Source organism: Thunnus albacares, chromosome 17 (assembly GCF_914725855.1).
Source record: "Thunnus albacares chromosome 17, fThuAlb1.1, whole genome shotgun sequence".
In the NCBI taxonomy this organism is placed as follows: Eukaryota; Metazoa; Chordata; class Actinopteri; order Scombriformes; family Scombridae; genus Thunnus; species Thunnus albacares.
The window spans coordinates 22,212,431-22,237,706 of NC_058122.1; the positions used below are offsets into that span (position 1 = coordinate 22,212,431).

General features: G+C 40.4%; 1 protein-coding gene across 1 annotated transcript in view; it reads left to right on the plus strand.

Moving 5' to 3' along the window:
* The first annotated feature begins 696 nt into the window (after positions 1-696).
* The window catches only part of mrc2 (mannose receptor, C type 2), a 35,096-nt gene continuing 10,516 nt past the window's right edge, over positions 697-25,276 (plus strand). The window contains exons 1-12 of the mRNA XM_044332099.1: positions 697-1,123; positions 6,779-7,177; positions 8,659-8,832; positions 9,015-9,179; positions 10,022-10,135; positions 10,424-10,567; positions 10,682-10,873; positions 11,630-11,784; positions 11,947-12,051; positions 15,056-15,171; positions 15,280-15,425; positions 24,944-25,152. Coding sequence (XP_044188034.1) covers positions 997-1,123; positions 6,779-7,177; positions 8,659-8,832; positions 9,015-9,179; positions 10,022-10,135; positions 10,424-10,567; positions 10,682-10,873; positions 11,630-11,784; positions 11,947-12,051; positions 15,056-15,171; positions 15,280-15,425; positions 24,944-25,152 — 2,046 coding nt within the window. The 5' untranslated portion in view covers positions 697-996. The remainder of the gene's footprint in view (positions 1,124-6,778; positions 7,178-8,658; positions 8,833-9,014; positions 9,180-10,021; positions 10,136-10,423; positions 10,568-10,681; positions 10,874-11,629; positions 11,785-11,946; positions 12,052-15,055; positions 15,172-15,279; positions 15,426-24,943; positions 25,153-25,276) is intronic.

Consider the following 25,276-nt stretch of genomic DNA (forward strand, 5'->3'; position numbering starts at 1 on the left):
TAATTGCAAACTAATGAGTAACAGATTACATTTACAATCAAGCATCAGAGGACAATGGCTTAAAAACTGCAGGACAAATTATTAAGTCACTGCAAAGAATGAGCGCTAGACAGAAGGTTTTTATTTTTTATTAAAGTAAGAAATTAATGGAAGTAGAGAAATGCATAAGAAATACCATACACAAGAAGAAGGTAGGGCAACATCAACAATGTTAAAAAGTTAAATACAGGGAAATCACTTCCTGAGCTCCAAAAGCAAATTAAAAAAAAAGGGAAAAATGCACAAGTCTGAATAGTAAAATCCAGATTAAATATTGTGCAAAAGGGGCAAAACTCTGAAGTAATATTAATAATGAATTTTTTCAGTAGAAATGATACTTATGTTTTGAATTTTTTAAATGTGAAACATTGAAGTTAAAAAAAAATACTCATGAAAAGACTGGAGGGAAGAGTATCATTGATAAAGAACATCTATCAGAGTTTTCAACTTAATTTTATGTTTACATGTGGGATTTATTTTCTAAAAGTTAAATTTTAGCCTTAATTTTTTTTTTTGTTTTTACTTTTCTCACTGACGAGATGAAACAATGACTCCTGAATTATAATGAATTGCATGAGATTGATTTTAGAGTCAACCCTACTGTCTGCTGGGTTATATGGGGTCTTCCGATACAGGCCACTGGAGGTCCCCGGACCTCATGTTGGGAACCATACAAACACTGACACAGACACAGACATAGACACACACACACACACACACACTGTTGACGCTGCTCCATTCATATCAGTCTCGTCTGACTGAGACGCAGACGGAGCTCTAGCGGTCAAACTCGCCACCAACTCTGCATCATCCGTCCTCAAAGTAGAACAGTCGGGCATTTGCTGCTCCGGCTTCACTTTTTTTTTTCCTCTCATTTCGTTTTTTTTTTTTTTTTTTTCCGGGTTTTTTTTTTTTTTTCCAAGCGTGTGTCTGTGTGCGTGTGTTGTAGTTGTGAGCATGCAAGGCAACGACCGTCACCGAGACAAGGAATCAAGGAGAACATGGACAAATGGGCGAGATATATTCTACAAATGCACTTTATATTTATTCATCTTTAGTCTGGAACTGAAGGGGAGCGCTGCGGGTGAGAAAAATCTCCACTTTTGCTTAATTTCATTCATATAAAAGTGGGAAAAAGCGGCCAGACATCACACCTATTGCGCATGCTTTTTGTTTTGGTGACGACTTCCAGTCAGAAAATGCGTTAGAAAACAGACAGTGAAAGATATTCTCTGCGTATTCTGGATTTGGTGCCTTGGTATGCCACGAACCACAAGTCCGAGGCGTGAGTGGAACCAGATGTGGGGAAAAACAGGGGGGAGGGGGGGAAGGGGAGGGGGGGGGGGGAGGCTAAAGGCTTAGTCTCTCTATTGTGATTTTTATTTATGCAAAAAAAAGTTGATTCAAAGCTGCAAACCGACGCACTTTATTAGTTCTCTCCTCTAGGGATGTTTTTTAGGCTGTTTTGTAAAACTGAAAGACGGGTGAAGCGTTTGGCACCCTGTGGGCAGATGTGACCTTTAGGCTACATCCTGTTACAGCCTGCAATTAACACATTCAGTCCAATCCCGAGCAGCTACTACACCGTTTCATGTTATGGGGACACTGTGGAGGTTAAACTCACCTAAACAATCCTACAATAGAGTCCAGGTTGACTCTCAGAGCGCTTTTTCTTGCGTAAACATTCAATTTATTATCTTTTTCTTATATGACCCTATGAGTCAGAGTTGACCAACTTGACTATACTGTCAGTGACTTTTCTATTGTACAGATTAAAGGACAGGTTCACAGTTTTCCAAGTCTGTCTGAAAACAACAGTCAGGTGCCCAAATGAGCACTGAAACAGGTTTTGCTCGCTGTAATCATTCCTCCTGTTCATACTGGCTATTAAACAACCCCCCCCTCTCCAAAATGTGCTTACAGTGTAAATGATGGAGGCCAAAATCCACACGGTCCTGGTTTTGAGCAAAAAATGTGTTGAAAAGTTTATCTGAGGATAATATGAGGCTTCAGCTGTCTGAGTTTGTCAAATAAAGTGGATATCTTCCACAGTTGCACTCTTTTTTTAGTATAATATTCCCTCTTCGTGTCTCGACGGACAGTGTTTTCCTGTTCAGCTGCAGTGAAAGGATTGTGACAAAAAGAGGGAATTTGGCACTAAAAAGACTGTAACTTTGAAATATATTGACTTGATTTGATTAATTTGGACGACTGAAGCCTCGTTTTAGCTTCAAATAAGCTTTTAAATACGTTTTTGCACTGAAGGAGGATTGTGGGTTTTATCCCCCATCACTTATATTGAAAGTGCGTTATGAAGGGATCTCTCAGTATGAACAGGAGAAATGATTACAGCAGGAAAAATATGTAAATCTTCATTTGGGCACCTGACTATTATTTTAAGGCAGAGTTGAAAAATTGCCTGATTTCTTTTGTGTCACAAAAAAAGTACCTAGACGGTGGAAATGTAGGTTGTCAGCATCAAGTATCCAGTTTAATTTAAATCAAATCTGGGCAAGGTTGTCACTTTATGTAACCCACTTATTTTCTGATCTATTTTCACTGCTTTAGTTGACATTACTCAAAAGCATCTGAGGTTACAACATCACATTTTCAGATTAGATGTTATTTTTCCTGTATTTTAACACTTCATAGATTTGGAGCAGCGCAGCAGAACAGCACGCTGCCTCTTTATCCTTTTAATATTCCTCTTTTAACTTTTTTTTATTTATTTGATGAAGTTAGATAAAAACATGTGATTGTGAGTGTTTACACTCCCACTCCTTACACTCTCATCTCGGAGAGTGTACTTGCAAACATTATCCAGAGCTCTTTTTTTTTGGCGAGGCTTAGTGTCTTAATTTCAAAATGACTTGCACCCATCTGCCATCAAACTGCAATGCTGCAGAAGTTGAGAATCCCTTTTCAATCACTTTTAAGCCAAATGGATGAGATGCAAACCGGATCTTAAGGGGGAAAATAATCAATGTTGATTTGTTTTATGAAATGCTGTCTCTCTGGATTTGTTATGTTATTGCCGTTCCCAACCACTACAGTTTATCGCACAAAATATCTTTCAAGCTCTGTGTAACTTCTTAGAAATTAGGTTCTTCCTGTTAGTGTATTGCCACAGTGACGTATTTGTGACTTTTTTAATTTGTGCATGAAAGTTCAGACTAAGTAAATTATAAATATAAGTGATTCTGATGTTCATTATGAGTGGAACAGCTCCAGCACTGCTGTGTTAACGATCTCACACAAAAATACCCATCAAAATTCATTTGAAAATTTAACCACAGAAGTCGATACAGCTCTCATCCCATGCTGATTTAACAGTTAAACCTGCGCTACCATAATAATCATTTATCACAGCGCGTAAGTGTGGGAGTGATGGAAAGTTTTGACACTCCCTCTGGTTTCTAAATTCGATTTGCACTCTCTCCGAAGAGGTTAGAGTTTGCTCTGATTCTGAGTGTGGCTGCAAAATGCAAATATGCTCTTCTCTCCAATAGCCCCTCTCTTTCTCTCTCGCCCTCTTTCTCCTCTCCCATGCTTCTCGGATGAGGTAAAACCTATCCACAGTTTGGAGTTGCCTCAGAGGCCAGACCACCATAAAACACCAAAGAAACAAACACAGCAGGCTGGAATTTCCTGCCTATTTGTTGGTTGCCATTTTATCACACTGGCCGGTTAAAAGGCCTGTTTTTTTTTTTTATCACAGACATCTGTCAAAATAAGGAAAGGTTGTGGGAAAAAACTAATGCTCATATTTCAGTTCAGATCTTTAGATTAAATATGAGTAAATTAAAGGGAGAAAAACAGTTTGGTTAGTTTTAACTCTCTGGCAGCTGCAGAGAGTCACACTCTTCCTCCAAAGAGTGCGATATAGAGAAGTTTGAAGTCATAACACTTCAAGTCAAGACACGCTATTGATTATTCACCCACAGTCCAAAGTATTGTCCTCAAACCTGGTCCAATAGATGACCGTATTGAGGAGGTGGAAGTTCTGGGAATATCTGCCTCTCTTGGCGACTGGTGCCGGTTGTTCTTGGCCGTTGGTTTCGGCCTCTCTCTTCGGCAGGAAACTGTCTTCGGCGTTGAAAAAAAAAAAGGGGGGGGGTGACAGGACAAAGACAAGGATGAGATCACAGCAGGAGAGCTGTTGTAGCTTAGCCTTCACAGGGCTCAATGGCTTAAAGTTAATCTGAAATTCTGCACTCTCTCTGATTGCCCGGGAGTTTTTCTCACATCAAACATCCAGTCGTGTCCCCTCTAGACTGGAATTTAAAACTTCTATTTGAATTTGCTTCTTGTTGTCTGGAACTTCAGCTTCAGGTTGTGTAGAAGTTCAAAAAAGCTTCTCATATATTTACACATACCGCAGTGAATTCAACACACAACGTAAGGGGCTAATTCTGACTTTTACTTGGACGGCGCTGGTGTGAAAATCTTCCCACGGGCACCGCCGAAGCCGACGCTGTGATCTATTTTTAAAGATGGCATTAATTCCTATTGTGAAAATGACTAAATGGTATCAGACTGATTTACTGGCACATGAGCTGCGCCTCGTTAACAAGTCAGCATTGTTGTGTAACAGCGGCGGTTCGAGCATCCTCATGACTTTTTGCTCGCGATGAGAGGAAGCTAAATCCTGAGCTTATAGCATATCAACATCTTATTGGTTATTGTGGCAGACATCACACTGTAATGTATGCAGCACAGAGATGGATTACACCGCGGAAGGGAGGACAGGGATTTATACTGAGGGTTTAATGTAAAATATACTGTAATCAAGTGGTTATAGGGGAACACGGGAAGGCTTTGATCTGACAGAAGTCAGTGATGTTTTAGTGGCTACACCAGACTCTGACTTTCCACAGAAACAGGTCTTCTCCTGAATTTCATTCAGCTCTGGATTATGTTGCATTAATAGGAGTGACTGGAATAACGGCCTCATGGAAAGAGAGTTTGGCACAGAAAAAAAACCGAGATGTTTTGTGTTCGTTGGATGTAGTTTTTGGCTCCCTGATAATATTTAAAAGATTTTGTGTCCCTGTTAGGCAACACAATTTCTCTGATGTGAATCTTGAAACAATGATCTGGCAGCAAACAAGCCTTACAGCTGGGTGTTATTGTACAAAAAAAAAAAAAAAAGGATTGCTTTATAAAAAGATCAGGGTGGTGATTATATGTGATTACACTGTACATACCTCAAGATGGACCTCTCTGCCGCCGCGCTCTCTCACTGTGTTTGCTAACACTGCTTCTGAGAAACTCAACCGCAGAGGCCGAGTGCAAGACGAGGGGCGTGTCGGTCGTCTCCTCCTGATTACAGGAGTTTTTATGGAGCTCTCGATGAGACTCCATTGTCTCTGTGTTCATAAAAGCGGCCACGGGAGGTTTGGAGTGTTTCAGCTGAGAGGTGAGGAAACAAGGGATTTCTACAGACTGAGCTGACTGAAGTGGCCACATATGAGAGTGGTGTTTTTCAGCTAAATGCCCAGTGATCTTTCCCACCTACCCCACTTCCTGGCCTCTCACAGGAGCCCGCCGAGTAGGAATGCTGAGGGTCTCACTTTCTCTCCTTTGAATCTCACATCTGAGAGTTGTGTTTATTTTGCGGATATATATATATATGTATATATTTTAATAATTTTGAACAGGACCTTAATTTAGAGTCACTCCTACGCTCCTGACATGTATTTCTTTCTCTCGCCCACCTTCGCACACTCTCATAACCACACGCCAGTATATTCGCAGTCCTGGCTTCTAGTTTACCAATCTCTAAATGCTTCAAGAAGAGAAAAACAGGAATGAAGGAAAACCACATATTTTTTTTTGAGAAAGGGTGTTGGGTTTTATTCCCGAAATTCCAGTCACTGAGGCTGGCGTCCGGCCACTGCCCTGAATGTGTTAAGTTCAACACTTTTTTTTGTCAGTACTCTTTGTTTTTTGTTATCATTTTATTTATTTTTGTATGTTTTTCTATGGTATAAGTGTATATGAGGATACTGCCAGGCTCTGTGGGTAACACCTTGTAGGCAGCCGTAGCTCCTAATGCTAAGTAATGCTTATAAAGGCATCAGTGTACAGTAGTGAGAGGTCTGCAGACTGAAAACAACAACCCATTTCACCCTTGAGGATCATTACAGTTTCACCAAATTAATCATATTTAGACATGTTAAAACATTTGGTTATATGAGTCAAATGTATCAGTCACACTCTCAAGATAAAGATCCTTATATATTTATCCCCCCAAAACCACCAACTGCTGCTCTCTCCACAGTCTAAACCGACAGAAATAGACACCACAAACTATACCGAACCAGGCCAGAGGCAATTCCAGGTCAACCTTCTGGAATGTGGTGAATTCCTGAAAACTGGTGCATGGTTTGGAAATTATTCGTCTGTGATCACAAACCCTACATTAAAGGACAAACATGTGTATCCACTTTGCACTGTTTATTGCATGACATTTCTGCAATTACTTCCTGCTGAGAGCTTTGTCATATTATGTGTATGCATGTTTTTTAGGGTTATTGCAGGTTTATTAGAGGATTAATACCACTGAAGGGACACCAGAGGCCACAGCTGAAGCTAGTTCTAACACAGTATTGTATCCATTAATGGAGATATTGATCCAAACGCCGGCCTGTTCTCTGCTCACATCAGCTGCTAACATGGAATCCTGTTTTCATCTGCATTATCGACTGATGCTATTGTTTCCCCCCTCTCTGCACAGCACCGGCGGACTCTGACGAGTTTGCCTTCTTCCATGAGGGCGCCAATGGGTGCCTCGGGGTGCGAGATCACTCCCTCATCCTGTCATCCTCCTGCGAGGACGACAGCCAGCGCTGGAAGTGGGTAACGCGGGGTCGCCTGTTCAACCTGGGCTCCTCACTGTGCCTCGGCTTGACCACTGGCAACTACACCTCCAGGTGGGCCAAGTCTCCTCTGGGTGTGTACACCTGTGACCGCGAGCCCCCCAGAGTACGCTGGACCTGGAACTGTGCCCAAGTGCTGGAAAACCTCAATACCTACCTTCCCTCGCCCTTGTTTTGGAACGCGTCCTCCACCTCCGCCCCTTCTAAATGGTCACTGCATGGTGGTGTTCGGGACCTGTGCACTAAAGCATATCGCGGTGAGCATTCTTTCATCACAGAGATTTAGATTTGCATGGATTACTGCAGATCAGTGCTTAGTGTTTACCTGTGTTTTCTCTAGAATGTTTCAAAAATCAAGATAATCTTGATAACTTCAAGATTTCCTTTGAAATTCTTTCATTTTTAAAATCAGTTATCCTGTGGACATGTAAATGAGATCGCTGGTATTGCACCCCTTTGCAAATTATTCTCAGTTAAATGGAGTTTCCCCAAATGAAGCAGCTCACCTGTAGTCATACAGATGTGAGCTGCGCCTGCACCGCACTATATGTTGTGCTGCCTCAAAGCGGCAGATAGACTTACTGTTGTGGATGCCACAGCTGTATCTGATCAAATGGATATAGCAGTGTTGCTTTTAGGAAATCTTTGAGGACAAGTGGCTTCCTGCCAGTCAGAAAGCCAAGGATAACATTGCCGGTGTTTGTAAACTCCAGTAAACAGACGGAGTCGTCCTTGCCCTCAAGTATATTTGTATTTAGATGTAGTTTTCAGTCCAGATTAAATCAAACCATGGTGGTTCGCAGCTAAGCCTCATTTCCGCTGTCACTGCCACTCATGTCACAGTTGTTCATTGACGAACTATACTGTGAGACCCAGTCAGCCATACCAGTCTGTAATTAACAGGCTCAGGTTGACTGCAATTAAACCCAGATCTGCCGTAAAGACCCGAAAATCTCCCTTCGCTTTCTTCTTTATCTTTCCACTTCGAAGTCTCTTTTACCTTTTTGTGCCGAGGGAATTGGGTACGTTGGCGTTTTTTAACTTTCAAGTGCGGATCTACACAAGTTTTCTTTGTGAAGTCGACTCACTGCTGGAGAGGAATGCCTCTGACATAGTTAGCCGAGGAGTAGCTCCAATGCAGCCAGCCAGCCAGCCAGCCAGCGGTGGAGCAGAGAGGGAAGTCAGGGAGGGAGCTTCAGAAATCTTTCCTCCCTCGTTTAACATGTCCTACTTTCCATTGGCCTAATGTGTTTTGGTAACACTACAGACCCAGCCTCTCTCCCTCTCTCTCTCTGTCTTTGTTGCCCTTTAAAAATGCTATACATGTGGAATGTAGACTAAAACACCAACCTAGGGGTATTTTTTTAAACTTTAGAGATCAGATATAGATTATTAGTTCAAAAGCCTGGTTCAAAATGTGCACGTGATCTTTAAAAGATTCTGCTCTGGAATATAAATATTATAAATATTATAAACATGAAGTTAAAAGTTAATTTGCTTAATAATCTGCTTTTTTTTCCCTCTTCCTTCTGCTGACCACCATTTGACCACTTTACTGTTTTAACTGTAACATTATCCACTGTTTTCACCGTGTGTTTGATTATACAAGTCACTGAGAAAACAGATAAGGTATTTCAGTTCAGCACAGTTCACAGCCATAATTTTAGACAACACAAGTGAAGCCTGTCTCCGCTGCTACATGTGGTGATTTAAATCTCCTCCTCTGTTTGCTCCCCAGAGATCTATACAATCCAGGGGAACTCTCATGGTCGTCCCTGCTACCTGCCCTTCCTGTACGACGGCCAGTGGTTCCACAGCTGCACCAGCATCGGGCGCGAGGACGGTCACCTCTGGTGCGCCACCACCTTCGACTACGGGAAGGACGAGCGCTGGGGGTTCTGTCCGGTTAAGAGTGAGTTATCACTTTGTATGCTGAGGACTGTATTTTATACCTGTCTGAAAAAACTACCAGAAACTCAGTGAGCTTCACCACAAATTCCTCTCACCCAAACTATTTATTTTACTCATGTTTCCTCCTGCTTCCTTCCCTTGCTTCTAAACTGACTTTTTTATCTCCTTCCCCTTCACTGTCAGGTAATGGCTGTGAGACCTTCTGGGATACTGACCCGCTGACAGACAGCTGTTACCAGTTTAATTTCCAGGCTACGCTGTCATGGAGCGAGGCTCGGATCAGTTGCCAGCAGCAGGGGGCAGACCTGCTAAGCATCACCAAGCTGCATGAGCAGACCTACATCAACGGTAAAAGTCAATGCACACATACACACATACAAATATGTGCAGGGGCATCCACTCTTATTGTAGCTCCTCAGAATTAGAATTGCTTTATTCACCAAATGTACATAGGAATTTGACTTGGTGATACAGCACAGTTGGAGAAGAAAATAGCAGAATAAGACATAAAAGAGCACACTAAGTAAAAAGAGTAAAATAACTATAAATAAGAATATATTTACAAGTGAAGAACAAGAGTATATATACTTATTTGAGCTTGCATTTTGTTAAAATGTTTGAATAGTTATTTTAAAATGTCCAAATGACCAGATATCAAATAAGTTAAGTAATAATGTATGCCCAATTATGCTACATATTGCACATTTCTGGCAGGGTGGTTTGGCCCATAGTAGGGGTTGTTATCATTTGGCACTAACCATTTATTGCCATGAAATTTGTTGTGCAGATCTCAAAAGAAAGAAAATTATGGGATTTAATAGCCGATTTAAATGATCTTTCCTGTAGTGCCAACAGCAGTTCAGACTTCCAAGTTTTCTCCCCATCAGCTCTCTCCCATCAGCAAGAATTGATTTTTTGGATGTTGTGACCCTGTTACCAATATTAATCCTCACTTTGCTACTCTTATATAACCATTCTTTCATCTGCACAGTACAGTGTTGGCAGTTGAAATGATGGCTAACTGGGGGGATTATCTGGCTTCAATGGAGGCGCTCTGTTCTGTGCTTTCTTTTATTGTGTCATCGTTCACATAATTACACAGAGAACTGTGGGTTTATTTTTTTATTTTTTTTTTTGCATTTGTCATATTTTATTTCATCTGAGAGAGTTGTTGTCCGGGTGTTTTTTAGGTTTACTGACTGGCTACAGTGCTGCTTTGTGGATTGGCCTCAATGACCTGGACATCAATGGAGGCTGGCAGTGGGCCGACTCCTCGCCGCTCAAATATCTCAACTGGGAGCAAGGTTAGACTGCAAAAACAACACACTCCTTTCTGTCTTTTTAAAGCTTGAAGTATCTGTCATCTTTTTTTTTGAACATTTATTTCCCACTGAAGGCTGAACAGCCATGCTTGCTCATTTTTAGCTACACTCTGCACTTGAAGTTCAAATACTCACTTGGCGGGCTTCCAGTGCAACCACAGTCTTTTACTGCTGACCACCAGATTATTTAGGGGTTAAGTGCCTTGAACAAGGGCACCTCTGCATCAATAATGTTCTGAAGAGTTTTTCTTCCTTACTCTCCAACTGCAGACCAGCCAAACCATGCCGATGAGGAGAACTGTGCTGTGCTTAGGACGGAGTCATCGGGTCGTTGGCAAAACCGTGATTGTTCAGTTGCTCTTCCGTATGTCTGCAAGAAGAGGCCCAATGCCACCCTAGACCCCTTCACTACTGGTCAGTGTATTGGTAGTTGAATTAGTCCATTAAAGTAAAATTCAACAGTTACAGTCCTGCCACAGTGCCAGACTCTTACAATTTGATGGGCTTTATCTCTTTGCTACCACACAGACTCGTGGGCAGATGATGAGAAATATGAGTGTGACGTAGGCTGGCAGGCTTTCCAGGCAGGCTGCTACAAGCTGACTTCAGAGAAGATTGACTGGGATACGGCTCAGAAAACTTGCCAGAAGATGGAAGCCAACCTGGTCAGCATCCACACCCTCCCTGAGTTAGAGTTCATCATCCGCAACCTGAAGAAAGGTGATTTGCTAATTTCTTCTTTTACCTGTCTTTACCTTTCCCTCTGAATAACATAACTATCAGGAGTCAAAAATGAATGTGCTAGTTCACTGCTTTAATGTAGCCACTGGTTAAAATTAAGGAATACAATGAACAGTTTGACAGATTTATTCTAGATGGTGTCTAGAAGGAATTTTGGTGTCTTTCTATATAAATGTAGAAAGAAGAATACTCTATCAGGACAAAAAGTGAAAGCATGTGTGCATGTAACTCACGTTGATGTCCAGCAGGATCAAAAACAGTCTACATCATACGTTTATTGGAATGCTGTTTTTTTTTTTCTTCTGTTTTTTCAGTTTCTATTTTTAGCACAGGGGAGCAAAACATACCGATGTTTCAGCTGTACTTTCCTCAGTGTGCAATCTGAAAAAAAATAGAGCTTTCTGATACATTTAGATATTTTTTTTGTTGACAAAAGTAAATATTTCTGTAAAATATTAACTTCTTGAAATGGTATGTTCCAACTATTTTCCTACAGTATATGCCCACATCTCCACAGCAAGCTCAAATGTAGCAGAAACCCGACAGTTCACCCCTAGAAACTGAGGCACATGAAGTGAGGAATCAGATTTTTAGGTCATGGAAATGCTCCAACTCAGTTATTAAACCTCATGGAAAAGTTTTTTTTATAAGACTTATTTTATAACAGGGTCATAGCTGGAACTTTAATCTCATTTATAACTTCATTTCTGCTTTCCTACATGTGTCCTCTGTCAGACATTGACCAGCTATGGATAGGGCTCCACGACACTGATATGCAAATGGACTTCCAATGGACTGACCACACACCCGTCATCTTCACTTACTGGCACCCCTTTGAACCCAACAACTTCCTCAACACTCAGGAAGATTGCGTCTCCATCTGGGGAGCTGTGAGTGACCCCCCTTCTCGCACCCTCTCACTGACCCCTGAATCTCAGGGCCTTAATCACTTCACAGAAACGGACTCTCACTGTCTACAAGTCTCCTCCGTTTGTATATATATTTAGCAGCTGTGTTCTCTCTCTCTGTTTGTGTCTTGCTTACATGTGCAGGCGGGCCGCTGGGATGACAGCCCTTGTAATCTGAATCTGCCCTCCATCTGTAAGAAACCGGGAACAAAGAGTGATGGGAAACCGCAGCACCAAGAGTGCAAACTAGTATGACTCTTTTTTTCTCTCTGCGTTTAGTGCTGCACTCTTCATCTGTTGTTTATACTTTATTAAGATCACTGAAAAAATGTTTTTATTCTGGACAAGATGTAGATATATCTTCCCTATATCCATCTGTTTTATTCCATATAGACTCTATTCAGATCTACTGCAGGCCTTCAGTGCTCTGATTACAGCTGCTAACTGTCTGTAGTGTTGGTGGGAGTATAATTATTATTCTAAATATTTCAATCATTACTTTATCTTTGACATTTTTCCTAGAGTTCCCCTCCATCTCTCACCCCTCCACTTGGTCCATTAGTCTGCCCCCAGTCTGTAGCTGTAATATAAATCACTCTCTTAAGACTTGGGAATTTGAACAGGCACCACACTCAACCCTGGACTAACACACACACTTCCCATAGCTTAACACGTAATTTTCCATTTCCCAAAACACAAAACAAAACCTGGAATACTTATTTTCAAGCCATTGAATCGGGACATATTGTTTGTTTTCACTCAACAAGTGTATACAGCAGATACAACATGAATATGCACTATCATGCCCACTACTTGTACCCACATGGCAAATTAAATCCCATCTGGCGGATCCATCTACATCTGTCTCTGATTTTACGGTTCATAATTCTCTCCGTATGAGCCTTTACGCCTCTCATACCTGACAAGCCCCTACCTGACCATCGCTTGAAAATGTTCACTACATTTAGTGGGATTTTTTTCAGTAATGTGGGACATAGGGGATAATCATAGTGAGAAAATAAATCAAAGTGTGTGTCTGTGTTAATCTATGCCCCTAAGAAATGTTATATTTCTAGCAAAGTGTTGATTTATGATGTAAATGATTTGAGGTTGAGGGTCGTGCTGATTCTCAGCTGTTACATCCGACAAAGATCTGTGTATGGAAAGAACATTTGTTTGGTGTAATGAATCTTTACCCCTCTCCCTGGGGGACGGGGGGCATCATGGGTGGTAATGTGACAGGGGTCATTTGACATGGCACTCGCTGCAGGGCTCTGTGGCGATGCGGTTTGTCTCCAGCAGATGAGCTCACTTCACGCAACATGTGAAACAACAATGACCGAGTAGTGGCGTGCTGACTGCTGCGGCAACGTTAAACCACATGATCCCCAAACCATTTACCCCATCCAGCGCTGCGCTCATTTCTGAAAAAAAAAGTAATGGATTGCTCATTACTGTAATCACTGAAGCAGTAACTCCTCACGGAAGTATGTCTTTTTTGCTTTCTACTTCCAAAGATGGTGGTTTTATTATCAGAATAACTCTGTTGCCTCATGTGTGAATAACAGTTCTCTAATGTCAGAGGCAGCCTGAGGCGGACGCAGCTGTTGAGGACCCCTCAGCCACCAGGGGACCCCTAAAATAATTGAACTGGAATTATAGCAAATAACACATTCTTGAGGCACAAAAACAAAACTAGAAAATGTGCCCTAAAGTTATAATATTCCATATACATGTGTAGTTTCTATACAAAAACATTCCTGTTTTGCTGCTTAGGATCCCAAACAAGACTTTGCTCAGCCCTGTCTAATGTTTTTGTCAGTGTTTTGCTTGAAAAAATCAAAGTAGTTGTGGGAATATTTATAATAGTAACCACCTACAATAATTCAATTCACTGTTTCATGATTTAATAATTCTGACTGACAAAATCTAATTGAGGGTATGTAGAGGAATATAGTGTTTGGATGTTTCAGCTTCAGTATGACAGGTAATGGTCATATTGGTGGTATCAGGTTTAGTATTTCATAACATTACCACACACAAGGAAGAATCCTTTTATTATTGCTATATATTACTGGGAATACGCTATTGTTCAACACTGAGTGCATGACATTATGAGCGTGAGACAGAAAAAGCAAAGACAGGGAAGAATGTAAAGGAGACAAGAGTTTCAACAGATCAAGCCTCCCCAGCAGCTGTAATCTTTGAGGTTTCTGTCCAGATTCCAAAAGTGGTTGTGCAAAAAGACAGAGGTTGAGCTTATTCACACAAAGCTGTATACGAACTGTCTCTTGCTATCATACTCATGCACAATCTCACCCCCCGTGACCTTCTGTGTGTTGGCTCGGCTCTGCGTCTGTACACGTCCACAACTACAGTACATGAGCTGGCAGGAGGGATTGAGGCCAGGGAAAAGTTATTTCTGCATGCTTAGACTTGTTCTTTGTATCCTGCATCTGAGATACAGTGGACTGGATTTAATGGTCTCACTTTTGTTTTGACTGTTAAAAAAAAAAAAATTGCTTTTTAGCTGCGCAAAGGAGGTTATGTTTTAGGTTTTGTTTGTTGGGCCATCTGTCTATTAGCAGGATATGTTTAAAATCACTCAACAGATGTTAATGAAATTTGGTGGAAGGATAGGTTTAGGGTCAAGGAATAAGTGGTTACTTTTTCCTGGTTCGGAGTTGTGATATCACCACATGGAATTTATAAAGCACTGTATGTTTACAGTGTGAGGCAATGGAGAAAATCCCTTCTTTCTGATTTTTTTTCCCCCGAATTCCTTGGTCAAACACATAAAACATTTCTATCCAAATGGAAATGTCTAGCATATCATCACTATGCTATTTGATGCTCTATTTTCCTTTACCTGTTCCAATAAGTTGTTGTTTTGGCCTATAAATTGCCATGGAACTACCATAAATTGCATTTAACTTTAGACATTTTCACTTATGTAGGTGCTGCTGCAAGAACATGATAAATTTAAATGCCCATAACCCAGTGGTCATGAGTCTGACTCAATTTAAGTTTTTCATTACCCTTCCATGTGCAAACCATCAATATTGTGGGGATTTAGGCATTATCCAAAAATCAACATGATTGTCTATCCCCATGTGTTCATTGATGCACATCCAGAACCAGATAATAAATGATTGAATTAATAAATTCAAGGAGTTGCGCAGCCTTAGTAGAAGTTTTTTTTTTAAAGGAATTGTTCTAATTTTTTCCATAATATCCTCTTCTCTCCTTTCAGGGCTGGAAGTGGCACAGTCCAGCTTGTTACTGGGTTGAAGAAGCTCTGGCCACCTTTGATGAGGCCAAGAAGTCCTGTGAGAGTAAAGATGCTGCCCTTGTTACTATTACCAATAGGTGTGTACTGCAACACAAACACTGACAAACAGATGGACTCCTTTGCTGGGATTAAAAGATATCACAGTGTGTTTCTTAGTCCCTAATAGCCTCTTAAAATCTTAAAAGGTTCGAACAGGCCTTTGCCAGCAGCCTGGTGTTCGGTCGTTCTGGAGATTTCTGGATCGGCCTCAGTGATCACGGCACCGCCGGCTTATTCCACTGGCTCAGCGGGGATGTAGTGTCCTACACCAACTGGAACAGAGACCAGCCAGGTAAGTTACACTTCTCATGTCTGTGTCAGTGTGTGAATAATGTATAGAATCGATTACAAATATGATCTAATAATGTATCGTCCAGTACCACGTAACCAGATTGTTGAAGTGGTGTATAAGCATTAAGATCAATCATAGGATCAATCAAAATAACCATATGGAATTTTTTTTTTTTTTTTTAAATTCTAGTGATTGGATTATGCAGTGATAATCTGAAATATGTACTAAGAAACAAAAAAAGTCAATCAATGGTCAATGAAAGTCATGTACATCCATGTGAGTACATACTACTAGGTATATAGATTGACAATATATTCGAATTACCTGATTGAATTGGATTGAGTGGAATATGTAGTAAAGACCAAAAATATGCATTCCTAAGACTATTTGCAGTCTAGTAAAACACTAAATGATTATTGCATTAGCAAACAAATTTAACTATAAGAATAATTCATTAACAAACTCAATAGAAAACATATATGACAAAATTCAAAATTATGTTCTGCAGTTATAATATGATGTTTACCTCTTAGTTCACATACATAAGGATACACTTATGAATCACTTATGAAACATTTTTACCAACATGTCATGGTTTTTTTTAAAACATTTTCATCTTTATTCATATTTCATCAAAGATATTACCTGGTGGAACCCAAACTTCAAACCATCGGAGGTCATCATACATCAAATCCAAACCATTATCACCAATGCTGAGTGACTTGAACAGCAGTAGTGATTCTCTTCACATGCGTACTATTTTCTGGCTCCAGGGATTTGTCTAAAAACCATAACAGTGGTTGCACTATCAGCCTGGCAATTTAAAAGAGCACACATAAAGTAGTTCTGGGGCTACGACCCAGTGGGGTCCTGTGTAGTCTCTCCTTATTACCAAAGTGTCAATTCCACCTTCTCTACTTAAAAGTCTGTTCAGGGTCAGTTACATCTAAGCCATGTAACTCTTGTTCACATCTATGGAGGACTAGGCTCATGGATGCCTGACCTGTATATTCAAATATATGGTTTATTACCATGACTCCTGTCCTATCTTGGGGACAGACAAGGGTCAGTTAGCATGTACAGTCCTGTCAATTCTCCAAACCACTCTTTGGCCCTCAAACCACTGGTTTCCTGCTAAGCACTTCGGTGCTTGTCGGTCCTCCTCTTCTTCTTTTGCGTTGTCTGGGGTCCACCCTCAGTCCTGAGTGTAGCCTTCCTTCCACACAATGTCTTCTTTCTGAGAAATTTGGGGAATTTGGAGAATTTGGTGGAGTGTCACCCAGGCTTGGGCTTGGCCAGGTGAAACTACTCAGCTACTGTCTGTTTTGGTGTGTGGAAAACCCTCTTCTGGTTCTAGCACCTGCTAGCAGTTTAGCTTGAATGGCATGGACCCACATGGCTCTCTGCCTGCCCTTTACCGCTGCTGCTGTTGTCAACAGTGCCTGGAGTTGTCCTTTCCACCTAGGAGACGGAGACTTTGAAAGAGACTTGATGAATACAGGATCACCATATGCAATAAATGAATAGGGTCCTTTGAATGACACTCCCTCCATGTTTCTGTTAGTATTAGTTCAGTTAGTAGTTAACATCCTCAGTCAGGTATTCATCAGTCCAGAGCAGAGTGGCATTGTTGGGTATCAAAGGTATTCTCCATTAGTACTTCATGACGACGCAATTTGTACATCTCATTATATCAGACTTGTCAATTAAAGGTTTGCAACGACCTCGTCCCATTTTGTTATTCTGCATTCAATCTGAGACTCTCCAGTCTCCCAAACGTGACATTCATTGGTATTATTCATTTATCGTTTTATTTATTTTTCCTTTATTTATATTTATCTTTACCCTATGGTATCTTTCGTGTTTTTCAATACTATATCCTCTTCCCATGGGAATATCACACCATCTCCTCACGATCTCACAAGCAGTCTCCTCTCACCCCAGGAATCGATTACAAGGAATCGAGCCATCCTCGGGGGAGGTAGACCTCTGGATCTTGGGCAATTTTGAACCCTCGCCAGGTGGAGCGAGGGCAGCATGAGTTAGGATAGGAGACAAACCCAGATTATTGTGGTAATTTTGCAATACCACTGTGAGAAAGAGGAACTACAATACTGCCGAACTTTACTTTCAGAGCATCTCAATTTCATCAGTTTAAAATTTCCATCATTATTTTGGGCAATCTCTCTTTTATAGTACCCTGAAATCCTAGTGCTGTCACAAGACTCTGAGTCATCTTTACCACAAAGGCTGTCACAGTTTATACTTTATTCTTCCCCATTTTGGTCACACTTCCCTATATTACTCTCTCTTTTGGTTTTCTTGACCAGTGACTTGGAAGTCAACCAAAAATAAAACAGGAAGAAAGATTTGAAATTTAAAAAGTACAAGTTTAATGAAATGAACAAAAAGTTCATACCTTTTTCTTCCCTATTTTGGTCACACTTCCCTACATTACCTTCTCTCTTGGTTTTCTTGACCAGTTACTTGGAAGTCAACCAAAATAAAACAGGAAGAAAGATTTGAAGTTTAAAAAGTACAAGTTTAATGAAATGAACAAAAGGAATGCAAATTGGATAGAGAAATTTCATTCATGTTGGGTTATTTAGAAGGAATTAATAGAGAAATTTAAAACTTTCGTTGATATGTACCAGCAGGATAGACCGAGGAAAGACACACAACCAAATGTTTACAAATCAGACTTGTGAGTTGTTAGGAGGTACATTGACGTACCATGGAGAAAGACGAAACGGCAGCTTGTTTGACTGCAGAATCAGTCAACGCATTTCCATGTGTCACAGGATCACAAAATTGCAACTTTATCTTTGGCTAGAATACACACACTTGTAAGTGTGTACAGTTTAGCTGCTTGTGCCGAGGTACTGTAAAAGAAAACTGAATAATAGGTTATCATTTGATATATCCCTTAAATATATCATACATGTTTCAGATAGTGTTTAAGTTCAGTTTAGTGTTAGTTTGTGTGTGCTATGTCTATTCTAAACTTAGTTCTTTGCTGTGTAAGATGAGGCAGTTGTGTGTTTAACAGTTAAGTTTATTCTGTTATACCCTTACCTGAGCCAGTGATAAGATAAACTGTAGTTATGTCGATGTTTATGTGTAAAACTGATAAGCTTTTAGAGGATAGTGTGGTTTGTCCTTAATTTAATATAGTAGTAATGTTATTTTGTGATGCTACTTGGTGCTTATGTACTGTCATATATGGTTGTGAAGAAAGACTGTCCCTAGGTTAGCTGAACTTTTGACTTATGTTTCTATCTGAGGGTTGGTTCCTGACCTGTAAGGTTAGTAAACAGATGTCTTAAATTCTGTACAAGGGACTGGTTAAGTGCCAACCTTTCAGACAAAGAAAAGATAGCTAGGTGGTATGTATCTTTGTCTCCAGAACTATGATGCATTATACTTCTATTGTATTATTTGATTACATTATTCCATAACCTGACAATGCTCTCTTTGTGTGTTTATTGAGTGATCAGCAATTTCCCATTACATTACCATTAGGTAACACTCAAGCTTCTATCACTACCCAGTCACTCACTATGGCATAGTCAGCAACGTGTTTGTTATCAGATGGTCTACATGCTCGTCTCAATAAATAGCAAGGCAATCATGCTCATTTTCTGCCTCAATCAGGAGGGAGAGTGGCTGGATTTAAAGAGGTGTTTCAAAGATATGTGGGAACTGGAAAGAATGATCACCTCTTATCCTGAGCGACGCGCTGTCGTCATATGCTGAGTAGCAGAACGTCTTAAAGAGGTCGAATAAAACCCCAAAGTATGGTTTACATTTTGTCACTGTTCATACTTTCTTCCCTATTTTGGTCACACTTCCCTACATTACCTTCTCTCTTGGTTTTCTTGACCAGTTACTTGGAAGTCAACCAAAATAAAACAGGAAGAAAGATTTGAAGTTTAAAAAGTACAAGTTTAATGAAATGAACAAAAGGAATGCAAATTGGATAGAGAAATTTCATTCATGTTGGGTTTTTTAGAAGGAATTAATAGAGAAATTTAAAACTTTCGTTGATTTATCTTTGAGTTAATTATTCCATTTCTTCATCCTAATCCTTCCAAAAACAACTAAATCATTTATTGGAAAAAGTAAAAGTTTTATTCGTTTAATAAAATATCCACTGCTGTATATGGAGCCTTATTATAGTGTTATTCATTTACCCATATTTCTTTTGTTATTTTGTGTCCAAGCCATTGATTTATCCCCCCTTTTCCTCCATGTGTGGGCCCAGGAGTAATATGTACCAGCAGGATAGACCGAGGAAAGACACACAACCAAATGTTTACAAATCAGACTTGTGGGTTGTTAGGAGATACATTGACGTACCATGGAGAAAGAGGAAACGGCAGCTTGTTTGACTGCAGAATCAGCCAACGCATTTCCATGTGTCACAGGATCACAAGATTGCAACTTTATCTTTGGCTAGAATACACACTCTTGTAAGTCTGTACAGTTTAGCTGCTTGTGCCGAGGTACCATTAGGTAACACTCAAACTTCTATCACTACCCAGTCACTCACTATGGCATAGTCAGCAACGTGTTTGTTATCAGATGGTCTACATGCTCGTCTCAATAAATAGCAAGGCAATCATGCTCATTTTCTGCCTCAATCAGGAGGGAGAGTGGCTGGATTTAAAGAGGTGTTTCAAAGATATGTGGGAACTGGAAAGAATGATCACCTCTTATCCTGAGCAACGCGCTGTCGTCATATGCTGAGTAGCAGAACGTCTTAAAGAGGTCAAATGAAACCCCAAAGTATGGTTTACATTTTCCATTACCCTGTCATTTGCAAATGCTTTCATCATTTCAAATGTTAATTATAAAGAGAAAAAAAAAAACACAACATTTTAATACTGAATGAGAACCATGCACCACACAGACCTGACCTAGTACAATGGGAGAGGATTTTTCAATCATGGTGGCAACTGAAGCCACTTATCTAAAAAAAAAAAAACCTGGCGTGCCAAGGACTACAGGCAAAAGCCAAGACGAATAATACACAACAGGCCGGCAATGAGACCCATGTTTCTGCACCAGGATGCTTGTAGCACAGCCAACCCTCTAATGTACGAGCAGGTGAATCGGCTGAAGATAATCTGGCAGGCCCCAGGCTGGGGCTACGGAGAGTGCATGTTTCAGTCCATGAAAAGCTTTGTACATTTCCTCAGTCCATAGCACAGTTGGAGGAGCAGATTGGGCTGTGGCTGCCTGCAAGACTGAGTCCATAGCAGCTTACTCGTAAATCCACTGCCTGCAGTAGTTCCCCAAAGACAAGAGCATTTTCTTATTCTTGGGAAGAGGCATGTTGTTCAAAATTTTTACCATCTCTGGTAAGAGGAGGCGCTGTCCATTCTTTAGAACATCAAGTAGACAAAAGCGTCGCCAATGAGGCCCTGCAACATCGCTCAGTCAGCCTTTTGCAGGAGCAAGATGGAGTCAGAATGACAAGCTTCTGTCAGTGGAGAAGCTATCAGCAGGTTGTCAACAATTTACTGTGTGTCAGGTAATTGGATTAGTTGCACACCCCTGGGGACCCACAAGCAAATTTTGCTCATTCTTTAACTACTCCTGTGTATTTACAATTGAATCAGCCAATTACTTGCACTCAGCTGAAGGGTTAAATGCTCTACAATGATGATAATAGATCATAAACTCAGTCGGAAACCACACATGAATCATGTTAGATCAAAGAAGAAGCCTAAATACACGGCATTATTTATATGAAACTAGACTAGACATTTGCTCCTTCGTATCCCGCTGCTCTTAAATGGCATTCATATATTTCAACATTTCAATCCTTTAGTATTTGCTGTTATTCTTTTATTCACTTGAACTCTCTTAAACTATATTTAATTGCACCCAACTGTCCTTCCAAAATGTGCCTCCCCTGCACCCCGTCCAAATGCTTTCAATGTTCCATGCAAAGCTTTTATTAAAAGCTGATTCTGGACTTGCCTTTCTCTCACAGACATACACCAACCAGACATACAACTTGTTCCTTTCTCTATCTTCCATAGGCTTTCGTTTCTTTCTTTAGTACCATTTATCTTGTAGCGTCTGTATCTGTTTCACATTCAACGCACAATTTATCATTGTCATCCATCCGAATCATTAGTCATTAGTGTTGGGAAGGTTACTTTACCGGTTACTCTGTTACAAAATGTAAAAGGTAGTGTAATTATTTTAATCACTTTGTCAAAGCAACATAACTTATTACATTTGATTCCCGTTTGATTACTTTTCTAATAAGTGTTTTAAACTGGGCAATAAAGCTAAAAAAAGTCCTAAAGGCATAAATTTACACCAGACAGAGTAAACCTCACACACAGTCCTCGACACTTATTACTGCCAGACTTTGATTAAAAGTCCTTCAATATAACCAGAATTGAGATCGGATTGTTTGGATTTCACATTTATAATTAGAATTACGTGTATATTGTAATTGGATTACTGGTCATGAAGCTACTATTTTCCTGAAATAGTAGCTTCAGTAGCTTCTTTTCTCTCAACCTCTTTTCTTTCTCCGCTACGCTGTGTGCGTGTCATCCTTCCCACAGCTCCACCCCCCCAGACCGGGGTATCTGATTTCACATTAGCATTACACACTTTTTCTTACTATTTGACCCGTTACTGCTGTCACAATTATATAACTTCTACAATATATGTTTCTTGCATTATATTTCATCATTTATCATATGATTTCAACCAATTCAACTGTTTTTACAGCTTTATTTTAACAAGAGAGGAGAAAGAAACCTCTTTGTGCTCTTCTTATCTCCTTTTTCTTCCTCCCAGATTACAGCTGCACTAGACTCACACTGTACTGTAACTTTTACTCTGATTTTATTCCTGCTGTAGTTTCAGCATCCTTTGGTGAATTATCCACTAATTCAGGGTTACTCCCTGATGTGGACTGAATTTACTCATATTTGCATTCACATTAATGCATTAGAGCCAAACATGCAGACTAAATATGCAAACACACACGTAGATAAAACTTGCTTGCAGACAATATCAATAATTCCCGTTGCAGCATCCAAGATCTCCACCCTCTTCTTATTCCTTTTTTACTTCAGTGGTGGCAGTCTGAGACCTAATAAGCGGAAACTCAGAAAGTATTTTGCCTTGTGTACACAACCTATAAATTACCACCTAGGTCTCTGAAGCCGTAAGCATAACAAAAGCTTTCTTTTCCCAACGGAGATAGACTCACCGCCGGTCTTGATTAACCGAAATAAGCCTCTTTCAGTTTACCCCAGAATGTCTTCCCACGGGTTTAACCACTGTGGGTCTTATCTGTGTCAGGCGCAACCTGACGCTGACCCGGAAAAAAAAAAAAAAAACACCCTTTGTGGCACTGTGGGGGTTCAAAAACACAAACCGCAGTTTTTTCTCAAATCCACTAACCACTGACCTCAGCACTTAACCTAATTTACTCCTACAAAATCTGTGTAAGATTAAAACACATTGAGTTAAAGCAAATTTATTCCACTAGATTCCTCTCTTTTCTGCTCAATTTTTAATACTTATCAATTTTGACATGAATTTGAACATCCACTGAGAGGTTTGCATGGCACATTTGTCCCGAGCAATGCTCTCAGTGAGTTCAGCCAGGACACTGTCCTCAGACACTGAACCCTGACCGTGTCCAGGCCTGAGATGCTCACAGCCAAATTGCAGAAAAATACACAGAGTTTCTTTGATCTCAGACAGACCCAGACATGGCGAGGCAAAAAAACAAATTGCACTTACCAGTCTGTTTTTCTGCTGAGATACTGTTCGTGATGCCAATTTATTATAGGAATCTTGAGCTCGTCAATTCAGAAAACTCTAGGAGATATTGATGTCCTATGCCAAAAGATTTATTGACAAACACAAACTTAATCGACCGAGGAGACAGCAGCTACAATTCAAAGTGTCGGTGTAAACCCAGTGAAATGCCACAGCAAATCTGAAGGCAAAGAGCAGAACCACTCTCAGTTATTCAGGCAGTGCTCAGGCGACCTTGTCCCCAGTCACAACATTGCTATAAGATTGTTTACTTTTGCACTGTCTCCATGGCAAAGATCATAAAACCAGGTCGGCTCAACCGGGAAGAAAACAGCTGTCTGTCCTTCACTGTCTGCTTGTCTAGGGGGCATTTCATACATGGTGCAAAATTCCTTAACAGTTGCCAATTAATATTCTGTTAATTGACTAATTGATTCAGTCCGTGTCTTTTAGTATTTGCCTTGTGTACTATTGTTTTTTTGGTTGTCACAACATCTTCGCTACCCACTGCTTGTTCACATCTTTATCCCTTTTGCTGTGATGACTTCACTTCCCTTAGGGGATCATTAAAGTTTCAGCTAATCTATTGCTAGAGATTTTCAACCGTGCAAAAAAACATGAAGTCCATCATGAATCAGAGACAAACTTGGATTTAATCCACAGTGAGGGAACAGGATTGATCCCAGGTGTTTTTTCTTTGGCCAGAATAAAGATCCTGAACTACATCAAAACAGCTTTGATTAGCTGTGAGTTTGCTTATGTAAGAAAGCAGCAGACAAAACCAGCATATTATCATATGTGCTGATGATAATTTAATGTATTAAATTGGACCTGTTTGTTGAGGAAACTGTAGACCATGTCGTAGTTTTTTCTTCTAACAAACTGCCATTGCAGCAGCAAAGGGATGAAGCAGCAAACAGGGAAGAACGCTCATTGTAAAATCCAGGCTATCAAGGATTTTGGATTCATAATATCCATAATTTCTAAACCAGACCTGCAGATGGAGTCAAAAAAACAGTTGTGGGCGAGTTGTCTGGCTCACTGATAGATCCAAAGATATGAACTGTCTGAACTCTGCACAGATCATAGTTGCTTTAGTAGGCTTGGCTGACGAAAGGACCATTTTAAACTTTGTCTGTACATTTTTGTCACATGATGACATTCCTAGTATTGATACATATCAGTACTCACATCTGTTCTCGTATTAATCATCACCTTGCAAAATCCAACACCTGAGGTTGAGCCTGAGTCCTCTTTGTTCTCTTTAAAGCTGCTCAGCCTGTGACTTTACTATGAATTTTTAGAAGAGCCTTTGGAATAGAGTTTTTCTATGCGATATAGTGAGTATTGACATATACTATATAATGATGTGTGGAAATTCATACCCTAAGAAAAACAAAAGCTCACAAATACAAGTATGAGGGCATCTGAATATATTTTTGGGATATCTGTACAATGAAAAAAAATCATTCCCCTTCACCACCCTCTACTGGTGTACACACCATTTCTTAAAATTTGATTCACTGGGTCAGATTTGGTGACCAGTTGGATCACTTTAGAGCTTCAGAGCTGTGGTTGTTCTTGTTTTGAGGAAATTTAAATGCAGAATACATCACTCATAACTGTCTTTTCCTACACATTTCTTTGCTCTACATCGTTCCCCTGTTTCTACACGTTTCATCAGTGCAGCCTCTTTCACCCCGTATCTATTTCAGTCAATGTCAGCGGCGGCTGCGTCTCCATGGCGACGGGCATCGCAACAGGTCTGTGGGAGGTGAAGGAGTGTGCGTCATCGCAAGCGAAATACATCTGCCGTCAGAACCAGGGCAGCCCCGAGCCCCCCGCCCCTCAGCCCACCCCGAGCCTCAGCGGCTCCTGTCCCAGTGGCTGGAAGAGCAAGAGTGACCTACGCTACTGTTACAAGGTTCAACCAGCAATGTTTCACACCATCAATACACATATGCTTGCTGGAAATGTGTTTTAATTTTAGTCAGATTTTGGTTATCGTTACACTGCAGCCCTGCATATCTCCGTCTGTCAACTCATCA